The following is a 23,317-nucleotide window of genomic DNA, read 5'->3' as shown; positions in this document are numbered from 1 at the left end:
TACATGTGTGTGTGTGTGTGTGTGTCCATGTCTGGCTTAAGTATGAGTGATAACAATAAGTCTGCCCATGCTATGCATAGGCACACTTAATAAGAGAGAGAGAGAGAGAGAGAGAGAGAGAGAGAGAGAGAGAGAGAGAGAGAGATAGAGAGAGAGAAAGAGAGGGTGCCTCAAGCAGGCCTGAGAAAAAATGCCACCAAACCTGTCTCAGGGCCAGATATACGTACAGTACACGAAAGCACAATCCGCGCCGCTGTGCCTTTCATGCATTTTTGCGTTGGTAATCTGTGTGAAATTAACATCTGATTTACTAAACCAGCAGCCTACTGTACAGCATTTACACAGTCAGTGAATTGTGAAGCAGAGCTTTAAAAGGTTCTGTTGATTGGTGGAATCTGTTGCAACGTGGAGCCCTCAACCAGCGCAGGAATGAAATGGAAAAAACTAAATTCAGCAATGGCTGAAATTGCAATATTGATTAATATAGTAACAGACCACCGAAAAACATTTTGGAAGGACGCAGTGCAACTCCAACGGTATTTGCGCATAAATGCTGTAAAATCGTCTTGCCTTGGGAGTCACAAAACAAATTTCCGGTGATGACATAAAAAAATAGATATACAGTAAAAAGACGAACAAAATACAAAGGGTTGTTTATAACAGTGGTTCTCAACCTGTGGGTCGGGACCCCCAGGGGGGTCCCCAAAGTATTTTGGGGGGTCCCTAGATGATTAACTGCATGTGCGACATTGTTTTTTCACTCAACAGTAAACAAACCAGCATAAAGTTAAGTGTATGGTATCAGCACATTTCTAAAGTGACAATTTAAAGACTTTAAATACCTTTTTAGTACCTCTGTCAAACATTGGTAAAATAGTCAAATATTAAAGGCAGAAATTGTGAAAATAATGCCAACTCCTACAATTCCAAGTGCTTGTGCAGGGTGGGGGGTCCCCAGTTAAAACATTAATATTTTGGGGGTTGCAGCCTGAAAAGGTTGAGATACAAGCCACTGCAACTGGAGGCAGACAACCGCATCTGTTACAGCAGACGTTCCTATCAGAGAGCCTGCCATGCAGGGTGTCCATGGCATTGATATGGCTGATGTCTCGCTGGAGTCCCGAGGTAATTGCAGCCTCTTCCATTAGATTATTGCATCCTCACCACAGCCCTCCTTTAATGTCCCTGCGCTAATTCATACCTGCTCTTTAGAGGAGGGACATCTCCATGCATAGCTGACCCTTGCAAAGTGCAAGAACGTGGGTAAATCCAGCAGCACACATATCATATCATAATATGCCCTTAAATTGTATGCATAGCGGAGAGAGTCAAACATTGCGATGATATGCAAGGTGCACTTCAGATGACGAGTAAACTGCTTCCAGGCCAGTGCACCAGTTTGGTAAATAATACATTCTGTATGCACATAGTATGTCTCATAAGGCATAGTAAATATGTTCAGTTCTCTATGTAATTTCCACCAGTACTTTATACTTTTATGGCAAATACTTGTATTGATTTTATTTTTATTTTTATTTATTTTATTTTTTTGGCCGAATACCTCAGTATCGATATTTATTGGGACAATGACATTGTATTGTGACGATGATATAATACAAATAAAAAGTCAAGTATTGATTTAAAATTTATGTTGTATTATGTTGCTTTTGGTTGGCTTTATACAGTAGTTCGTTTTTTCACCTCACTGGCTCACTGTCTAAGGCTCTAAACTTTGTGCTTAAATTCTTCTCTGTGGGCACTTGTTACTTTTGTTTACAGGCTGTGGCTTATTTGTGGATTGTATAGTGGTAAAATGGTTTCCTGTGGAAATAAGCGTAGTCTTTTCTAGGATCTCCTTTTAGTAGACCTTGTACCAGTGAACTGTACCGTCATGAAACTGTACCTTTTCCTATGCAAACCTCTAATAAAGTCTTCAATCAATCAATCAATCAATCAATCAATCAATCAATCAATCAATCAATCAATCAATCAATGGGAGGGTATCTTCTGCATATAATTGGAGAAGGGGCAAAGGGGCTATGGGGTAGGACAGGGAGGAAGTCAGGTGTAACTGAGTTTGAATTCATCACCGCTTTTCATTTGCAGCTTAATTCATTCAGTGAATATATTTTATAAGCTAAGTCTTGACTCTCTTTGATCATTGTTCACAGAAGAGCTGAGCGAGAGGTTATAGTGAGTGATTACGCGTTATAAAAGCGAAGCATTGTTAAAGGAACCAAAATGAAGCCTTAAATGTTGAGATTTGAATCTGACCGATAGTAACTTAATGTGAATGTTCCTGTCCCTGCTGGGTGATTTAATCAGGCTCCATTGGACTAGGATGTGACTATAGGTTTTAAGAGATCTATTTACTGGCAGCCTGAAGAAATGCATCGGCTTTGTGTAAATCACAAAGCCGGGAGGGCAATGAGATTGGAGCACTCAAATCAAAAGACTATCTGTCATGGCTGCTGGCCATTAACGTCTGATGTCTGTCAGTTAAAATGCAATTTGAAAAATCTGAAGCTGTCTCTTTGCATTTAAACAAACTGAATGTGGACTTCACATAAGACAACATAGCTCCTGGATGTTGTTGTACTGAGTTAAAAGGGTTGTCTCCCTCAAAGCAACATGAGCTTTTTTTGATTACTTTAGTTTTTGTTTTGTTTGCCGTGTGGGCTTTGAGAGCAGCACTTGATTCCTGTGAGTAATAAAGTTAAATGGGAACGTCGGTCTCATGGAACATGCTAATACGGTGACGGATGGCATGTTCCGTTGCAACCTCCATTAGCTTTATTAGAGAAGCCTCTGCTTAACAGCAGTTGTGTAAGAGTTTTAATAGAATTCCGCTCCACTGTGAATATGCAAATGCACATAAACAAACGTGCCTATAATGCATCGCTGCTTTCTCTGCAGCGCCTTGTGCGAGTCCATTTAAACGTGGTTTAGTAACACAATTGTCTTATCACTATAGACGCCATCTCAATATATCGAGCTATTTGGGGTTTATCAGTTATACATTGGCTTGCAGATGTTGCGCCTTCTCCATCAGACCAAGCTTTTTAGCATGCTCCAAAGGTTAACGGTCATTACCGATAATGTGTGGGACTGCTCTCGCAGCTTGGACGCTAATCAAGCCCGTAATTACTCTACATAAAATAAAATAAAATGCAACCGCAGCTTTGTGTGCTGCCGGTGGCCCGGGTAGAAGAGAGACCTTAGGAGCCCTCCTTTTGGCAGGGGCATTAAGCCCCGTTTCTACTTTTGTGTGGCTCGCCGAAAAGAACATATTTTCAAATCCTCTGCGGTCACACGCCGAAGTATAAATGAGTCATTAGTGGCTACTTAATGTGCAGTGTGCTAGGGCAGAGAAGTGGGGGTGGCGGAGTGGTGGGACTTAATTGATCCCTTTCATGATTTTCTTCCCTGCGTTCAATTAATGAGGTTGAGTTAAATCACAGTCTTGCCAGTGTGATTCACCAGCTCTACTTTAAGCAATCATCTGCCTAATTCTTGGGTCTTATGGCTCATCAGGGCAGTTTTTGTCACATCAAGTAGGCCTAAATTTGGTTTATGTGGGTATCAGAGCCATTTTCAGGACAGCCAGACAAAACCTGGAACATTCGGTTGCCGGGTGTCATTTGCCCAGAGACGCTGATGTGTCCATTAGCAGTAAATCATTACATTAAGCCAAATTCATGGCCAAATTTGTGCTCCGTCACACGATGGTGCGACATAGCAGAATAGCAATTTGAAATCGCAGAATTCTATTATTTCAACCAAGCTCACAACATCATCACATCTGCGATGCATTGTAATGTGTGTGCATTCACTTTTACTCCACTACAATTATTTGTAAACTTGAGTTAATAGTTACTTAGCAGATATCAATGATTATTGATTATATTATAAAACATACATTAATCCACTTCAGACTGATTTCATACCATGGCTATTTGAAAATAGCCGATCTGCAAGCTCACAACGCATTGTGAGCTTGTAGATCTGCTATTTTCAAACATTTGGTACTTTTACTTTTGGTACCTAAGTATATATACACTTTCGTACTTTTACTCAAGTACATTTTGAATTCCAGACTTGTACTTGTAATGGAGTGTTTACTTTCTATATTGCAGTATTGATACTTTTATTTTTCCACCACTGAGAGCAAGGCACCGTCGCTCGACAAAGTACGGATCTGGCTTTTAGTGTTGCATTTCTGTAGGAGCAGGACGAACTGCCGAGCAACAGTCTAGTCAGATCCTTGGCACACACGGCGTGTCGCAGCCATGCCAATCAGGCTTATGTCCCAGGCAAATCTGGGCAAAGCACGATAACAATCCCTGCCATGCTCTGTTGAACGCTCACCAACAGAAAAGTGAACATCAAATACTGTCAGCAACACTGCTCGTTGCTCCTGAAGCAGAACACCTACAAGGTGCAACAGCAATGTACCTTTTCTAATGAGTCGTGCCATTAGTTAATTAAGCAATCAATCAGTTCATTCATTAATTAATTCCTCCTCTACTATGCCACATCCTGTACAGCAACCAGGATAGGTAGAACAATTAACATGCTAATTTGTGCCATTATCATATTCTGATATTTTACATACTTGAGGCTATGTTGAAGGGCCGCCTTTTCAGACCATGATTTATTGCGACCGTCAGGGAGCAGTTTACTACCAGTAAGACTCCCTAATCGGGAGATAAGCGACCGTTGGTCGCTTATCTCCACAAATATCACAACCTCCACCTCTCACGTCATACGGGTAGCCATAGTTACACCTGGAATGTTGAATCTCCATATATGGAGATAACCTACGCATCACACAAAGTCTGACCTCACCAGCCCATACTTGGGCATGGACGACTTATATCTCCATATACGGAGATGGCCATATATGGAGATACGATGACATCACAGAGTCCACAGCTGATGATGTGGCGTGATGTCATACAATACACAAACAAGCCCTATATAAAGGGGCAATTCTCACCAGGGAAGAGAGCATTGCCTGGAATGTTGAATCTCCATATATGGAGATAACCTACGCATCACACAAAGTCTGACCTCACCAGCCCATACTTGGGCATGGACGACTTATATCTCCATATACGGAGATGGCCATATATGGAGATACGATGACATCACAGAGTCCACAGCTGATGATGTGGCGTGATGTCATACAATAAACAAACAAGCCCTATATACTGATGCGATACGATGACATCACAGAGTCCACAGCTGATGATGTGGCGTGATGTCATACAATAAACAAACAAGCCCTATATACTGATGCGGAGATATGAGCAGGGCAAAGGTGTGACGTGTGACGTGTGACCGACCGACGGACGGCCGGTGGAGGTTTTCATAGTAAACTGCTCCCTGACGGTCGCAATTATCAAGACAATACGGGCAGTTGACAGTTTGCCATGGTTACTCATTGAAGTTGAATCTCCATATATGGAGATAACCTACGCATCACACTAAGTCTGACCTCACCAGCCCATATTTGGGCATGAGCAACTTATGTCTCCATATATGGAGATATGATGACATCACACAGTCCTCAGCCGATGATGTGGCGTGATGTCATACAATACACAAACAAGCCCTACAGTATAAAGGGGCAATTCTTGCCAGGAAAGAAGCATTTCTTCGACTCAGACCTTATCGCCAGGGTTGGCTTATAGCAGCTGTCGGTAGGACCATATATGGATTCTGTTAGTGTGGATCTCCTAACAGGGCATCATCTGGGATACAATCCCTTTTATGCCCATATATGGAGATCCCTAACAGAATCCCTTTCATGCCCATATATGGAGATCCCTAACAGAATCCCTTTTATGCCCATATATGGAGATCCCTAACAGCATCCCTTTTATGCCCATATATGGAGATCACTAACAGCTAACAGAATCCCTTTTATGCCCATATATGGAGATCCCTAACAGAATCCCTTTTATGCCCATATATGGAGATCCCTAACAGAATCCCTTTTATGCCCATATATGGAGATCCCTAACAGAATCCCTTTTATGCCCATATATGGAGATCCCTAACAGAATCCCTTTTATGCCCATATATGGAGATCCCTAACAGAATCCCTTGTATGCCCATATATGGAGATCCCTAACAGAATCCCTTTTATGCCCATATATGGAGATCCCTAACAGAATCCCTTTTATGCCCATATATTATGGAGAAATCCCTGCTCTGAGTATCTGACATCAGTGTGATGTCACCTGTTTATGCCCATATATGGAGATCCCTGCTCTGCGTATCTGGTTGCTATGGTAAACAGTTGGTTGCTAGGGTAAAAAAACATGGTTGCTATGGTAAACAGTTGGTTGCTAGGGTAAACAGTTGGTTGCTAGGGTAAAACCATGGTTGCTAAGGTGGTTGCTAACGTACACTAACAAACCAGCAACAACAGACTGTTGCCACAGCAACGTACACAAAGGTTTGTGTACACATGTGGTGTGATGTCATACTGATGCGGAGATATGAGCAGGGCAAAGGTGTGACGTGTGACGTGTGACCGACCGACCGACCGACCGACCGACCGACCGACGGACGGCCGGTGGAGGTTTTCATAGTAAACTGCTCCCTGACGGTCGCAATGAAAACCTCCACCGGCCGTCCGGCCGTCCGTCCGGCCGTCCGTCACACGTCACACGTCACACCTTTGTTTGTGTACGGTGTGATGTCATATATCTTCAGTATGACATCACACCAGATGTGTACACAAACCTTTGTGTACGTTGCTGTGGCAACAGTCTGTTGTTGCTGGTCTGTTAGTGTACGTTAGCAACCACCTTAGCAACCATGGTTTTACCCTAGCAACCAACTGTTTACCCTAGCAACCAACTGTTTACCATAGCAACCATGTTTTTTTACCCTAGCAACCAACTGGGCATAAAAGGGATTCTGTTAGGGATCTCCATATATGGGCATAAAAGGGATTCTGTTAGGGATCTCCATATATGGGCATAAAAGGGATTCTGTTAGGGATCTCCATATATGGGCATAAAAGGGATTCTGTTAGCTGTTAGTGATCTCCATATATGGGCATAAAAGGGATGCTGTTAGGGATCTCCATATATGGGCATAAAAGGGATTCTGTTAGGGATCTCCATATATGGGCATAAAAGGGATTCTGTTAGGGATCTCCATATATGGGCATAAAAGGGATTCTGTTAGGGATCTCCATATATGGGCATAAAAGGGATTCTGTTAGGGATCTCCATATATGGGCATAAAAGGGATTCTGTTAGCTGTTAGTGATCTCCATATATGGGCATAAAAGGGATGCTGTTAGGGATCTCCATATATGGGCATAAAAGGGATTCTGTTAGGGATCTCCATATATGGGCATGAAAGGGATTATGTTAGGGATCTCCATATATGGGCATAAAAGGGATTGTATCCCAGATGATGCCCTGTACTTGGGATTTGTTGATGTAAATGTTCACATAGAGTGTAATAATTGGTAAAACAAACTTTTGGCCTATTTGTGGAGATAAGCGACCAACGGTCGCTTATCTCCCGATTAGGGAGTCTTACTGGTTGCGACCGTCAGGTCGCACTTACTATCAAAACCTCCACAAACTGTGAGTCAGTCAGTCAGTCAGTCAGTCAGTCAGTCAGTCAGTCAGTCAGTCCGTCCGTCCGTCCGTCCGTCCGTCCGTCCGTCCGTCCGTCCGTCCGTCCGTCAGTCACACCTCACACGTCACACTATTGCCCTGCTCATATCTCCGCAACCGTTGCCCCGATCCATGCCAAATTTTGCACACACACTCCTTGCCTGCCAAACTACAACCTCCAAGGACACCCGGAGCTCCATGGGGGACCCCCAGATGTAAAAAATGACCAAATGTGCAAAAATGACCAAATGACCACCCCAACGGGGCTGCTCACGGGGAATTCCCGGGGACCACCGACTCCTGGTGCTCCAGAACGGATGCCAAAGTGGTGGCGCCCCCAGTGGAGGACCCCCTCCACTGCAGCTCACATAAAATGCCGTAACTCGGGCTAGGAGCGTCCGGGAGAGCCGGGGCCGGTACCTATTCGTCCGCCAAGGCAACGCGGAGACCCCACCCCTCATTTCTCACATGGCCCTCTTCTAGCGCCACCATGAGGCCGATTCTTGCAAAACACATTTTTGGACACTGCTCCTACAGATTTTGCCCTAAAATCACACAAATCGGTACACACTGTCTACACTCATGTCATCAACATGGATCTGTCCCATATAGCGCCACCATCAGGCCGATTTTTTGAACCACATTTTTGGACACTGCTCCTACAGATTTTGCCCTAAAATCACGCAAATCGGTACACAGTATGTCTACACTCATCTCATCAATATGGATGTCCCATATAGCGCCACCATCAGGCCGATTTTTTGAACCACATTTTTGGACACTGCTCCTACACATTTTGCCCTAAAATCAAAGAACCGTGTTATACAAAAAGTAATGCCTCAACTCTTAGTGCTTGTAGGGTGGAGGAGTCCCCAGTTAAAATGAGATTATTTGGGGGGTCGCGGCCTGAAAAGGTTGAGAACCACTGCTCTAAAGCTGCAGTTTACATTGGTTTGAACCCTATGTCCTTGCTCTGCCGATGAGGTACTGCAGTGGTTCTCAACCTTTTCAGGCCACGCCCCCCAAAATAACCATATTTTAACTGGGGACCCCTCCCCCCACCCTACGAGCACTAAGAGTTGAGGCATTACATTTTGTATAACATGGTACTATTGTGAAAATAGCCGATCTACATGCGTTGCGAGGCGTTGTGACCATGTAGATCGGCTATTTTCACAATTTCAGCCTCTGATACAGTATTTGACTATTTGGCCAATGTTTAATTTGTCATTTTAGATGTATTAAAAAGTCTTTAAATTGTCACTTTAGAAATGTGCAGATACCCTCTATACACTTAAACTTTATGCTGGTTTGTCTGCTTACTGTTGAGTGAGAAAACAATGTTGCACATTAAGTTAATCATCTGGGGACCCCCCCAAAATAATTTGGCGACCCCTCTGGGGGTCCCGACCCACAGGTTGAGAACCACTGAGGTACTGTATAGGCGGTTCATTCATCCTCCCAGACAGCCTCATCTTCCACCGCCTGCTAATGAGACCATCCTGTCTCACTTACAGCAGGACACGGAACGACTGGAGAAAGGTGTCAGATAAAGAAGGGAGTTTCTGCATGTTTGCCTGACAGCCTTATGTTGTCTCCTAATTAGCTGCTCAGTCTGAGCGCCCTGATTAGACAGGCGATAACAAGAAATATGTTTAAAATAATAACAAAAAAACAGGTGTCTTCCTTTTCACCCGATTTTCTGTCAAACGCGAATAGCAGAGCGATTACACCTGAAGTCACTGAAATGTGTCGGAATCATCGTTCAACAACTCAGCAGTAAGGTGCAGTTGAAAACCAGGTGAAAACCTCATTATGTCCTTTTTATTATTACACTTTTATTTTAATTATCTATTTATTATAACAAACAAACATCTATAAGCTCACAACGTGTTGCACTGCGCTGGTCGCGCTAGTAGATCAGCTCTTTTCACTACTTTTGTGTGGCACTCTTGTATGATGAAGTAGGGGGAAAAGACTTGCAAAGTTGAAATATGGAGACTAGGCATGGAACGATAAGTGATATTATTGTTTATCGTGATAAAAAACGCTCATGATAATCGGATCGTGGAGATTTCATTTATCATGATATTGTCCTCCTGCCATGCACTGGGTACCACTTAAACCCTCTATAATTGGTAAAAGGTACTTATAATATACATACTTGATAGAGTCTTTTACTCCCTCTATAAAATGTCTTTGCCAAAAAATAGCAATCTCCAAGCTCACAACACGTGTTCCGCCTGCAGGATAATGGATTTTGATCATCGCGATAAAATCGTAAATCGTTTCTTTTGTCACAATAATCGTGATATGACATTTTCATATCGTCCCATCCCTAATGGAGACACAAGGTTTGTGCCCGACTGCAAAGATAGGTCAATAGCTGCACTTAGTGCACAACAGCCCAGTTCCTCAGTCCGTCTGGAAGAGGTGGTCTCATGTCAGCAAATCCTGAAGCTGTTCATTGTTTGGAGCAGGGACGTGCTGGGCCCCTGATTCAGCCCGGGAAAAATAGTTGGAGAGGCCCTCATTGCGCGCTATAGAGAGAGATCTCTCTCTATAGCGCTGCTGCTACTCAAAGATTTGCCGTTTCACATACTGTACATGAGTTATATTTCGTCGTTGTCACGTGGAAACCTTTTATGTCCAAAACCGTTTGTTTTGTATTGATCATTTTTAAAATGATTTTAAACTGCCCGACAGTGACGATTTACTTTGTTGGCCACCCAGCCCCCAAAATGGAACGAAGGCCGACATTTTAATTAGGTTTTTTTCCTAATGGCCGGCCTGGACCGGCCGGGAACGAACCGGCCATTCGGGAGTTGTCCCGATTTTCCCAATGGCCAGCACGTCCCTGGTTTGGAGTGACAATAAAATCCAGAATAGACAGGAATATATATCCAGGGATTTGCACATTGAAAGCAACTGACTGAACAGTTTTCCCTGGCAGTTTGTCCTAATTCTCTTCCATTGATTTCCTGTGAATGGACCTGCTTTCCCATCATTGATATCACTTTGGGCTTGATTAAAATATCCATAATATTACTAATAATACAGAGCAGCGTCACAGTGAAATGGACAATGTGAAAAGCAGTTTTTGACGTATTGTCATTACTTTATTGATTTTATGCAGAGCAAAACTGGATATGACAATATTCAATTTGGTCATAATGGTCCTTTTAGTGCATAGATACATTTAACTGTAATGGCTTTGTAAGTAGAGTTTCTCTGTTTGCAATCGGAAAACAAACCAATGAGTAGCTCTTACTTCTGGTTCAGGCAATATTAAATGTGGCATAAATGTCTCCCGCGCGCACGCATGCACGTACGCGACTACACACGCACACACGCACACACACACACACACACACACACACACACACACACACACACACACACACACACACAGTATTCATTCATTATGATAGTGGATTTTAGATTAGTTTTAGGTTATTAGATTTTTAGATAGGCTATGGCAATTTATTTTTTATTCTGAACTCTTGATTATTGAGACTTAGGTTTTATATTGTAATCAGCTAAATAATTCTGCGATTTAATGGCTTTTTAAACCTGTGATCATGAAGAAAGCTGAATAAACATTAACATATGGCTATGATTATTTTTAGTATTGTTGTTGCACTTCAACAAATGACATGTCTTGTGATAAATTATAGGAGTAAATGGATGCCAGTGACTCCTTGTCACTGTGCAGTCTTCAGGGGAGGTAATTGGCCTTTCTGGCACCCAATTACACTTTCCTTATCATCCACTCTCGAGATAGCAATTTCTTTCTCAAGGGGTCTCCAAGCCAATAAAGTACCAGGCGTCCTCAACTTTCAGCCAGCGTGAGAGAGCAGTAATTATAACGGTGACATATTGCATTTTTCCAGGAGACACGTGGATACCTCTTATCTTATTTCATGTTCCATACATGTGTAATAAGTGGGAAGATTGACTTGATGCTGTCAAACAGAAATGCAGGCTCGTAAAGGTGAAGGTCTGATTGGTTGAGAAAGGTTGATTAATTGAAAAAGTGAAAGCTCTGTTTAAATTATGCAAACGGGCGATGAGAATTAACTGTAGCTTTAACACAATGTTTGAAAAGCAGGCAACTTCACCATTGCTATGTATGAGACAAGGGAAGGGCTATCAATAAATGCAAGTGTAGTGTTCCTGCTTTAGGCCTTTAGGACTTGCTATTAGTATGCTGAGAAGTGTGCACCTGAACCAAAAGGGAAGAGGTGGGAATATTTCTATCAAAAATGGTCTACTTTATCATGATTTAGAATCACTGTTTAGAGGAGAAGAGAATTGTTTAAAGAACAAAAAGGCCTCTGGGCTCTCTACGAGATTTGTAGAGAATGTGATAACTTGCAGACTTTCCATGAGTTTAGTTCCATTCTTCAAGGATCACATGTTCTGGCTTTCCACTCATGGAATGCAATAATTACACACAATTAAAGTCAAGCTCATCCCACAAGAATAAAATCTAGATTCCATATACAGTAGTTTCATTGTTTGACAGCACATACAATCATCAGTGTATTTTGGATTCATGTCAATTTGTGTTTTCAGATGTTTAACCGCCTGAACCGTCAATACTTAATACGCGAGGCATTGTGAGCTTATAGATCTGCTATTTCTGGCTAAAGTTCTCAGAATATGGACGTTAGGGTACAAGTGGTTAATATAAAAAAGGAGAAAAAAAGTTTCTATCACACAAAGATTTGAAAGACCCCCTGTTGTAACTCTGAGGACCCCCTAGAGGTCCCGGACCCCCTGTTGAAGACTCCTGGACTAGAGCACATAATAACAGCATTCAGCTCAGCTGTTAGCAATGAAGAGAAACGCTTATGTTGAAAACGTACAGAAAGCTTAGGATGTAAATCCAACGTAAAGCTCTGAGCTCAAACGGTGTTAAGTGATATCGATCAATGCTCCCCTGTGACCGTAATGCATGTCTCACACCAAAGAGGGAATTAACCGTCAGGGAACATTATAATGCCGCTTAAACTTTCTGGCATAATGGTTTTATATGGCAACTGACCCAGTGAGGGTTCATTTGACTTCTCAGTGATGGGTTGTCGTGTTGCCTCAAGCCAGAGAGGGTCATTATGGTGTCCACAGCAGGTACTGTAACATGACCATGAGCTCTGTCAGATGGTCCTTCCGCGAGTCCCTGGACACTTTTCTACCATCACGCCGTCTGGAAAATGTTCCGCCCCAAGCAAGAGTGGAATCAACTTAGACACAAAGTCGGACGTGTTTTGCTTTTCTTCGCCTTCACGTACAAAACCGATGTGGATATTTTGGCGCCTGGAAATTAATTCCATCTGTAGTAGTTTTTTGCTTAGCTCGGTGTGGCTAGCTTGTAGCTCCTTGCAAACAGCGATCTGCGCCTATAGTTCGTCGTCATGTCTGGTCACGGCTACCTCGATGTGACGCACTTTCTCGATGACCGTTGTCCTGGAAAGTGGTGATAGCCTTCATCAGGTCAGCCGTGGTAGGGTTAGCAGCCGGCGGCGCGCCGACCGCCCTTCCCCCCTGCGACATGTTGTCGGCGTCCAAAACGTCGATTAACTCCTCGTCCACTACCAAAGGGCTCACTCTAGTGTTGTACTTGTGATGATGTTTCTTCTTGTCCGTCATTTAAATCGAGCTTTGATCGGAAAAGTTGAGGAATAATTCCTTAAAAACAGTAAATTAACAAAGTTTGGGACGAAGCCCCACGGGAACACAGCTTACTGCATGCTCGCTGACCACGCCCTCCCCTGGACACTTTTCTGTTCACGTTTCATTTGTCCCAACCCTTGCAAGCATCAGCTTAAATACATGATTGTAAAAAAAAAAAAAAAGACAGTAGAATCAGAGCATCTATGTGATTGGCATGATGCTAATAAGATTTTGTACTTGTACGGTTTAAAGCAAACACTTAGCATCTTAGCCAAGTTGCAGTATTAGAGATATTCCTACTGAAGGGAGCCATTCATGTGCACTGGATGTCACAAATATTTGAACTTGAACATGCAAAACATCTGCCCTGTGGTATGCTCGCTCGTATATACAGTACATGTTATCTACCTGGGTGTCTCAATTATTAAACACACACACACACACACACGCAATTAACTTTGATGATTATTCATATCCGTTTCCCTGAAAATACTGTGCCTTGGCTGGCTGACCTGCGGTACTTGACGATTTGATCTCTCTCTTTCCTCCCAACAGAATGGCGAGGCATCGCTCTTTGAGGTGAACATCCGTTATGTGGGAGGACTTCTCTCAGCGTACTATCTGACAGGAGAGGAGGTAAGATTAATTGACGTCTATTATACCTTGATTCTGGCGAGAGCCACCGCTGTTTCCTTTATCCCAAAGTGTCCCTGGTGTGTGAATGATGAACAGGCTGGCTTTGAGACTGTGTACGCATTGTGTACTCCTGAATGTGTGTGTGTACTGTGTATACTGTACGTGAGCGTTTTTATGGGTTTGCGTGTCTGGCATGTGTGTCTATGGGTTTGTGGCATTCCTTCTCGCACACTCACACACATGCAAGGTCAGTGTGTCTTCTTACACTGCACTCGCATTACCATAGAGACGTGCCTGATTCCATCTTATACAGTGTGAGCTTTCTCACATTATACTTATGATTTATTATGATTCACTTTTTATAGCTATTTCTTAAAGGGATAATTCACCCCAAAAATTAATTATTTTCTATCAATTACACACCCCATGAAGCCTTGAATTCGTGGAGTTTTATTAATGGAGATAATTTGATGACTTTTAGTCTCCTAACAGAGAGCCGGTCATCAAAGTATTGGCTTAGGAATGCGACGAAAACAAAAATAAATCTCCATGAATTCAAGTCTCCATGGGGTGAGTAATCGACAGAAAAAAGCCAGTTTGGGGGGTGAACTATCCCTTTAACACAAGCTCATTGCCCGCCGCAAACGGTGTACGAAGCACATGTCAGTGTGATGAGGCTGCCCACGCAACCTGGGAATATGTGGGTGAGGGATTTGAGTGAACTCCTTGACGACTCTCAACAACCACCATCTCAGTTGCACCTTGATCAGTGTTCACAACAGAACAGCCACCCCCACGCTTCACTGAAGCTATGGAGTATGAGGGTTAATGAGACCCCGCAAACCTCTATCAGATAAATACTGGAAGTAAATAGTACAGAGCGCAAACCCACTGTTAAAGGAGTAGTTCACCCCCCAAAAATGCGTATGTTTATTACACATACCATGAAGGCTTGAATTCATGGAGATTTATTTTGTTTTTGTTACATTCCTAAGCTAATAATTTGCGAGACTTGCAGAGTTTCCTAGCGGGGACATTAGCATCTTTCCACCCGGTCATCAAATTATAGGAATGCAACAAGCACAACAAAATATATTGATAGAAAGTAAGTAATTGTCTGGGGTGAACTACTCCTTTAACATGGCATGACTCAGTCCATTATCAATGTACAGGCAGGCACTGGAGGTCACAATAGTGAGTATCTCCACTGTGTACATATACTGTACTGTACAATAGCTCTGTATGTGCATACTGTTGCACAGTGAGGACCCTCCACCCAAGGAGCAGAATTAATTAAGAGCAGATTCGGTGACATACAGTATGAGCGCTTGAATCATCCTTGCCACCGCTGGAATGGCTGTGGTGCCTTTTCTTCCTCAGTCTTTCATGGCAATCGCACGCTGTGTTCATGATTTGAGACATTTTGTTCAAAACAAGCCACTTGTGCAAACTTCTTCTCAGAAGTTAGCCAAATCTTTGCAAATCAGGATGGAATATAAAAAATCTGAGAGATCCGTCTTGATCTTCGGCCTGGCAGAGACAATAATGCATCAGCAAGTGGAAAACAATGCTGTATTCATTATACTGGCTTTGTCTGTCAATTACTTTGACTCAATGTGGATTTTCCACAGAGAAATTGCTTGTTATATCCATTTATTCCTTTTCCTGGAAGCACTTGTCATATCTGCTATCACAAAAGGACATAGTACTACTAGGTACAACTACAGTAAATGCGGTCTACATGGTCATCGACCCACCGCGGTGAGTGAAATACTACAAAATGACGTCACTGAGCCGCAGTGATAAGTGTCTCACCGGTCACCTCTGCACAACTACAGTACATGTTTTTACTCCAAGAACTAGCTGGTGCCAACTCTCCCACGATGTTGATCGCTAAAGACAGTGTGATTCGCTCTTTCAAACTAGAGCAGTGTTCCTCAAAGTAGATAGATAGATACCTTTATTATCCCAAGGGGGGGATAATAAAGGTATCTATCTAGAAGAAGAATGTGTCCCCCTCTAGTGACCATGCATAAACACAAACTGTCAAATAATAGTAACTTGTCCATACCTCTGATATCCAGGTATTAAAATATCCACACTAAATGTAAAAAGCCTGCTCTGCACTATACAGAGCAAGCTACACAGGTCTGATTATTAATTTAATCTGATTACTGAGCGGGAGAGGGGTATCTGTGGAAGTCTCAGAGTTGAATAGTAGCCGAGATACCACAATGAAATGCATGGAATCGACAGTGAAATAAATGAGGAGCACAGTGCTATGTATTAAACAAATACAATTAAATAAATTATAAATAGAGGGTATGCGTGTGACATCGCCATACCCGGAAGTTATGTGGGAACGCCTATTGAGTGGCAAAAAGGAGTCATGAGGAGTCAGTAGGAGTGAGGAGGAGTCAGGAGGAGTTTCCAACGAGCGCTTCCAAATCCCAATGCTTCATGCTTCTTTATGTTTTGCCACTCAGTCTAGATGAGTGGCATATATACCCTACCCTCTATACCAGTGTTTCTCAAATGGGGGTACGTGTACCCCTAGGGGTACGCAGAGGTACTGCAGGGGGTACTTGAGAGAACATGGAAACATTTATTTTACTGTTATGTTTAATGATAAAACATTGACAAATGTATTTGAACGTGCGGCTCTGTATACGTAGCTTTAAACCAAATTAAGTACGAATTTAACTGTTACTGAATAGAATACAGGCTACTTACTTTTATTTTCAACATATTGACATAAAAACTGGACTTTTGATGTCAGTATTTTCTAGTCAAAATGTTGTCGATTAAAGCAGTGTTTCAAGGTATCCCCTTAACTCTGACAGTGTACAAATGGAACCAAGAGTTACAGACTTGTATGGGTCAATTTAGACCACCTAAAGGAGCCCACAGAGTCCATGGAATCCACTTTGAGAAACACTGGATTAAAGGGGGTACTTGGATTCAGCAATCAGGAAAGGGGGGTACTGAAGCCCAAAAAGTTTGAGAACCACTGCTCTATACAGTGATTATTTATTTCATTGCATCTTTTGCATTTTTCATTGTAGTAGGCCTATTTGTTGTTTGGTTTTTAGACCAATGGCCTGGTTTCCACAGGAATCACTGTTTGGCTGGCAGTAAAATGAGTATGATGGTGTCTTATAATTAAATAATGAACTTTAGCTGGATAAGTGATAGGATTAAATGGTGGTCGGGTAGATGAGGAGAATTGGTGCATTTCGGGGCCTTGTTAAGACACCAACATGGACAATAGCTGGCTGCTTAACATTTTACAGCTTTTATGTCACCATTGTGTACTCTTTGAACCATGTTTGAGAGAAAACGGGTGCCATCTATCTTGTAGCTCAGTGAGTCCTGTTTCCCTTAAACCTCATCTGAAGACCTCATGTTGTTAGCGGTGTGCCATCGCTCTGGGGAGATGGATGCTCGCGCTCTCTCCTTCCTGACGGACATATCAATACACTTTAGTGTGCCACAATTATCTATAGCCAGGGCCCACGTGTGCGCTATGCACGCTCACTCCGTGACGGCTCCCCCGAAGCGAGATTTATTGCCTTCCTCCTACGAATGCGCCCTGCTTCCTCCGATCTTAGGCAGCTTCAACTATCACAGGCCATCCACAATGATAAAACCTGCACTTTGAGGGATCGTCACATGGGCAGAGATGGCCCTGGTTTACCGCCACGCCGTAAAACAGCCTGGATACTGTGTCGGCTTGCGGGGGAGACTATTACAGGATTTGGGGATCCAGATCCACCCGGGGACATTTTCCACCCGGTGCCCCTGTAAATGGCTGCTCGGGAACAGGGGAGCATGATGTTGATGATGCCTCCTTGCAGGATGCAGTTTACTGGAGAAATGCTTGGAGCAGGGGCACAGAAACTCTGTGCTTATTAATAACCACCTTGCGTATATTTTGTCTTGTGTATATAGTGTGTGTGTGTGTGTGTGTGTGTGTGTGTGTGTGTGTGTGAGTGTGTGTGTGTGTGTGTGTGTGTGTGTGTGTGTGTGTGTATTACTTTGTGGGGACCACATGTCCCCACAAAGATAGTAGAATTGGAGAAATAAAACCGTGTGGGGACAAATGTAAGTCCCCACAAGTTTGTGGGGACGTGCGTGCGTGCGTGCGTGCGTGCGTGCGTGCGTGCGTGCGTGCGTGCGTGCAGCACCACACTGTGAGCGGTCACTTTGTGCCCGGAGAGGGGTCATAGCCAGCCTTCTGTGGAGGTGAAATGTCTGCGTAATTGGGCCTGGCTGATCTACAGTGCACCACTCCTGTACCGTTTGGTCACATGGCTCATGGCTGCAGTGGACATTTGTGCAGCGGCTAAAGTGTAGAAACGTAATGTACAAGTCCATTATTTGTGTGCACTGCAGTGAGTCTGTGCTTGCGTAGGCGACCACTATCTCCCATTATCCACGTGAGGATTGGTGTGTTGTTTGTGTTACAATGTTTGAACCTTATCTCTCCATTAGCATAGTCCTTTTTTCCTGTTTGCATGCGTGTACAACAGTATGTGATTTTTTTTATCGGAATATCTGCCCGCCTGTGTACAGTACGTGTGTCTGAATTAATTTTATATTCACAAATACTTTGATGCTTTCTGTGGCCACTCCATCCTCATTTCCATATAAGGTCTCCCGTGTTTTTTTGTGAACTCAACCTCTATTTTCTCACTACCATCTGGTGCATCTGTGTGTGTGTATGTGTGTGTGTGTGTGTGTGTGTGTGTGTGTGTGTGTGTGTGTGTGTGTGTGTGTGTGTGTGTGTGTGTGTGTGTGTGTGTGTGTGTGTGTGTGTGTGTGGCGGGCGTGTGTGTTTTGCACATACGTTTGCATGCATATGGGTGGCTGTGCATGATTTGTTCTGCATCCATCTATAAATGTGTGTGCGGCTGTGTCAGGACCTTACTTGTTCCAGTCTCATCGAATTCCTTGGTGAGAAGGGAATGGGAGTGAATTCAATCAGCCTCGATTTTTGTAACCCATTTTTCACCCAGTGCCAATTATCTAATGTAATCCTGGGCGCTACACTCCCTCTGCCAACCTGGGGAGAGCAACGGACTGACCTCATGCTTCCTTCAATGCTTCTTTTCACCTGACAGGGGGGTTGTTTCCCCGGCTGGACGTAGCGTGTGAAAGAAACACGTTATTCCAACCAGTTCCTTTCCCCTCCATCAGGCGACAGAGACCAGGATTACTGCATGTTTTTGTGAGGGTACTATAGCTACCCTAGGGGACATGGGGAGAACATGCAAACTCCACACAGAAAGGCCCTTTTGCCTAGTGAACATTTTTGATTTATTATTATTACGATTGATAATAATCATGACATGGCTAACCAGTGTAACTTGCGGCCCGTGGTAAATCCTCCTCGATATTATGATGTTTAGTTAATCCATGTCCAGTTATTCCACCTCTGTAATCCTGCGATTGAATATGCCATCACCCTAAGTTAATAAGATATATCCTGGACATTGAAGTTTAACTTGCATCGATCGGCCCCACCGTATATGTGGAAAGCCTTGTTTCTATTTACTGCTCTGTGCTCGGATCCGGACTAGAGTCTGCCTATTGTATCCGGTCATTTCCTCAATAAACAGATGTCATTGGACTTTTTGTAACATGCGAACATCAATGTAATGAACAACTCTTCAGACCTTGTGACGTTTGGGGCCAGCCATACTTTGTTGGCTGTTGGCTAAAGAGGTTGAATGCTTGAAAAGTTTTATTCAAACATACAAAGGAAAAGGCCATGAGTTTCAACACGGCCAAAAGACTGTGTGCCATAATATACGTAGACATTGCACTGGTCGCTGGACCGTAAGTCAACGTCGCTGCCATAATGGTCCGGGCGGTTTGCCATAACTTTACTGCGAGAAAGATGGGCGAGTCGTGTGCAGTTTGGGGCAGTATATTAGAACTGTATATTTATACTGTAACTACTAGAAAAAAGCACTCTTCGGGAGTTCGGCCCCTTCCTACCTTAAATGACCCCCCATGGACCTGGTGTATTTACACTGCCAGCTGTCCCTGTCACCTTTGAGTGTAATGAAGGGTGCCTCCTCCTGGTCCCAACTGATGAAGAGATGGTCATAATGATGAGCATATTTGTCAATAAACTCTTCCTTATTATGAGTGGTGGAAAAACTACTTAAATATTCTTCTTAAGTAAAAGTATCAATATGGAATGTGTACTCTTTTACAAGTCCGGAATTCAAGTTTTACTTGAGTAAAAGTACAAAAGTATTGGTATCAAAGTATACTTAAAGTACAAAAGTAAAAGTGCTCATTATGCAGAAGGTTCCATTTTCATAAGTTTTTAAATGTATAAAATCTTTTGAAAATAGCAGATCTACAAACTCACAACGTGCCACATTGCGACGTGTTGTGAGCTTGTATTGTAGATCTGCTATTTTCAAACATTTTGTGCTTTTATTTTTGGTACTTTGACTGACTATATTTCTCTACCAATACTTTTGTACTTTTACTCAAGTAAATTTTGTATTCCAGACTCTTACTTGTAAGGGTGCCCTCACACCAAAATACCTCGAGTGGAATCCGCCAATGCATTTCAATGAGAATGGAGCGTTTTTTTGCAGAAATCCTTTACTGGCAAAAGAAACGCCCCATTCTCATTGGAATGCATTGGCGGATTCCACTCTAGGTATTTTGGTGTGAGGGCACCCTAACAGAGTATTTCTATATCGCAGTATTGATACTTTTACTTAAGTAAGGAATATGAGTACTTTTTCCACCACTGGTTATTTATTACATGTATAAAGGCCGCGTTATTATGTGGAAACCACCTCGACAACTAGTGTGTGAATTATGACATACTGTACTGCTGTACAGCCATATCATCATTAATTATATTTGGCAGTGGACCAGAGAAAATGATGCGAGTCCGACATTATTTTGTACACATTAATCTTAGTGACCTCCGATTCGCGTAAATGGGTGTCACTATCGCTGACATCCCTACATAATGGGCACAGACGTGTCCGCACGGCACGCACACACGCATGCATGCGCGCACTCACTCACACACACACACACACACACACACACACACACACACACACACACACACACACACACACACACACACACACACACACACACACACACACACTCACACACACAAACTGCCAGGTATTAATTAATTAATTGATCTGCCTCTGCCACGGTTGTTCAGTGTTTTTACCTTATTTTCGCCAGCAACAGAAATGCTCCATGTGGCCAGGATGTAAACAAAGACCTCATGGCCACACAGACGATCGTCTCTTTAAAAAAAAAAGGATGCAGGATCATGTGTTCCTTTGTTAGGGTCCATCGGAAAAAGCTTGTTTTGACCAAAAACGCAATCTGGGAAAAGATTCTGAGATAATGGATTTTTACAAATCCAGTAACCTGAAAGTGAATGGGGCTAAACAAATCGTGATGACGTGATTGCGTCTCATTAGCAACCTGGCACCGTTCATCTGTTGGTGAGGAGCACCCTCTAGCGTAATCACTGGAAACCCTGAAATTACATTTTAAGTCATCTTTGGCGTTGAAGCGTTGGATTTAAATGACGCCATTGGCGGTGAATGTGTTTAAATGATTACCTTTTTCTGTAGTGTTTTGAAAGTGATGTCCAAACTCTATATTGTTTATATGTATTTGTGTCCGTGAGAAATTGACACAAAGACACGCATGCACGGGTGACACCTGTACCGTGTACAGATTGGAGTAGAACACACACATAATGTAACAACGTCTTCGTCACACTTGGCTAATACAGCCAGCAAATATCTCATTGTTCCCCATTTTGAAATAAATCACGCTGAAACACTATCACATGCATTGACCAACCATGTGTCCCCAAAGCACCTTATTGCAGAGGCCGCAACTTGACTGTGCTCCGTCACCCGACCATGAAACACGAGCTTACAGAATACATTATACAATACAAAGAAAGAGACATGGGAGATTGCATCTACAAGGACAGCAGAAATAGATGAGGTGAGAAGGGAGTAGAGGAGAAGGGACAGGCAGAATCACAGAAAAAACTGTAGAGCCTCAGTTGCGTGACACTGGCGTGCAGTGCAGTTGAGTATGAATCAAGCTTAAGAAAACTGATGGACAACACAAGTAGAGAAAGAGACAGAGAGAGAGGCAGACAGTAGGGGCTAGAGGCAGAAGAACGCAACAGTGCAGTGCGATATTTATATTCACCCTGAGTAGACAGGCGCTGATTAAGAGGCAGACATTACATTCACTGACAGTGGCCATGGTACGAACCTCATTTCGCACCGTGAGATCTTGTCAAGTCGACAAATAAAGGTCAAAGCGTCCCGCTCTCAAAGCTGCTGCTTGACTAAGTACCTCCACTGATATCAGCACATACAGGTATGCATTATCTGAATTAGAATGCTGCCATGAACCTTTTTGGGAGGAAGAAATGTTTTAGAGGGGGTGAAGTCTATTTTATACTTTGTCGTAAGGCCAAGTCTCTCGCCGACTTTCAGTTTTCAACTGAAAAAATGCATCACAGTATAAATGTGCCTTTAGCTGCTTAAAGTATGATTCAACACACACCTAACACACAGTGGGTGCTGTAGACAGCGGCTGTATTCATTCATGCAATTTTGTGCAACTTCCACAGCCTTTTCAGAGCCTTTACTTCAATTCCCAAACTTAGCCTCTCAGAAACCAGATGTTTCCAGACTTCATTACCACAATTTCAGGAATTTCTTTGTGAGTATTGGTGCAGTGTCTCCACAAATGTCTGGTTATTTTCCTCCTAATTTGGGTGAACTGATTCTGCCTCTAAATATGGTTGTTTTTGGAGCGGTGAAAGCGCTCCCAATAGACACGTATGTCCGTGGGTATGTGGGTGGGTGGCTGGCTGGCTGGCCGTGTCCGTCCGTAGCCTGGCAATACCTTGAGTGGCCACACACAACACACTAGTTAAAGGAGGGGCGCTGTTTTGTGCAGGCCAGGCACACTCACCACTCACTCGCACGCAACACACACACACGCACACACACACACGCACATAGAACACAGAATCAAAAACATAGATCTAGATCACATATAATCAAAAACATAGATCTAGAACACATAGAATCAAAAACATAGATCTAGAACACATAGAATCAAAAACATAGATCCAGAACATATAGAATCAAAAACATAGATCTAGAACACATAGAATGTAAAAACATAGACCTAGAACACAGAATCAAAAACATAGATCTAGAACACATAGAATCAAAAACATAGATCTAGAACACAGAATCAAAAACATAGATCTAGAACATATAGAATCAAAAACATAGATCTAGAACACA

At 42.9% G+C, this 23,317-nt stretch overlaps 1 protein-coding gene across 2 annotated transcripts in view; it reads left to right on the top strand.

Annotated features, from left to right (window-relative positions):
* LOC308309049 (mannosyl-oligosaccharide 1,2-alpha-mannosidase IA) overlaps positions 1-23,317 on the top strand; it is a 295,341-nt gene that overhangs the window by 192,740 nt on the left and 79,284 nt on the right. For both annotated transcript variants that reach the window (XM_080754512.1, XM_080754513.1), the window contains exon 4: positions 13,881-13,961. In XM_080754512.1, coding sequence (XP_080610638.1) covers positions 13,881-13,961 — 81 coding nt within the window. The remainder of the gene's footprint in view (positions 1-13,880; positions 13,962-23,317) is intronic.

The sequence above is a fragment of the Nannobrachium achirus genome (assembly GCF_963921795.1).
Source record: "Nannobrachium achirus genome assembly, chromosome: 2".
NCBI classification, from domain to species: Eukaryota; Metazoa; Chordata; class Actinopteri; order Myctophiformes; family Myctophidae; genus Nannobrachium; species Nannobrachium achirus.
This window is presented reverse-complemented; position numbering and strand designations above follow the sequence as displayed.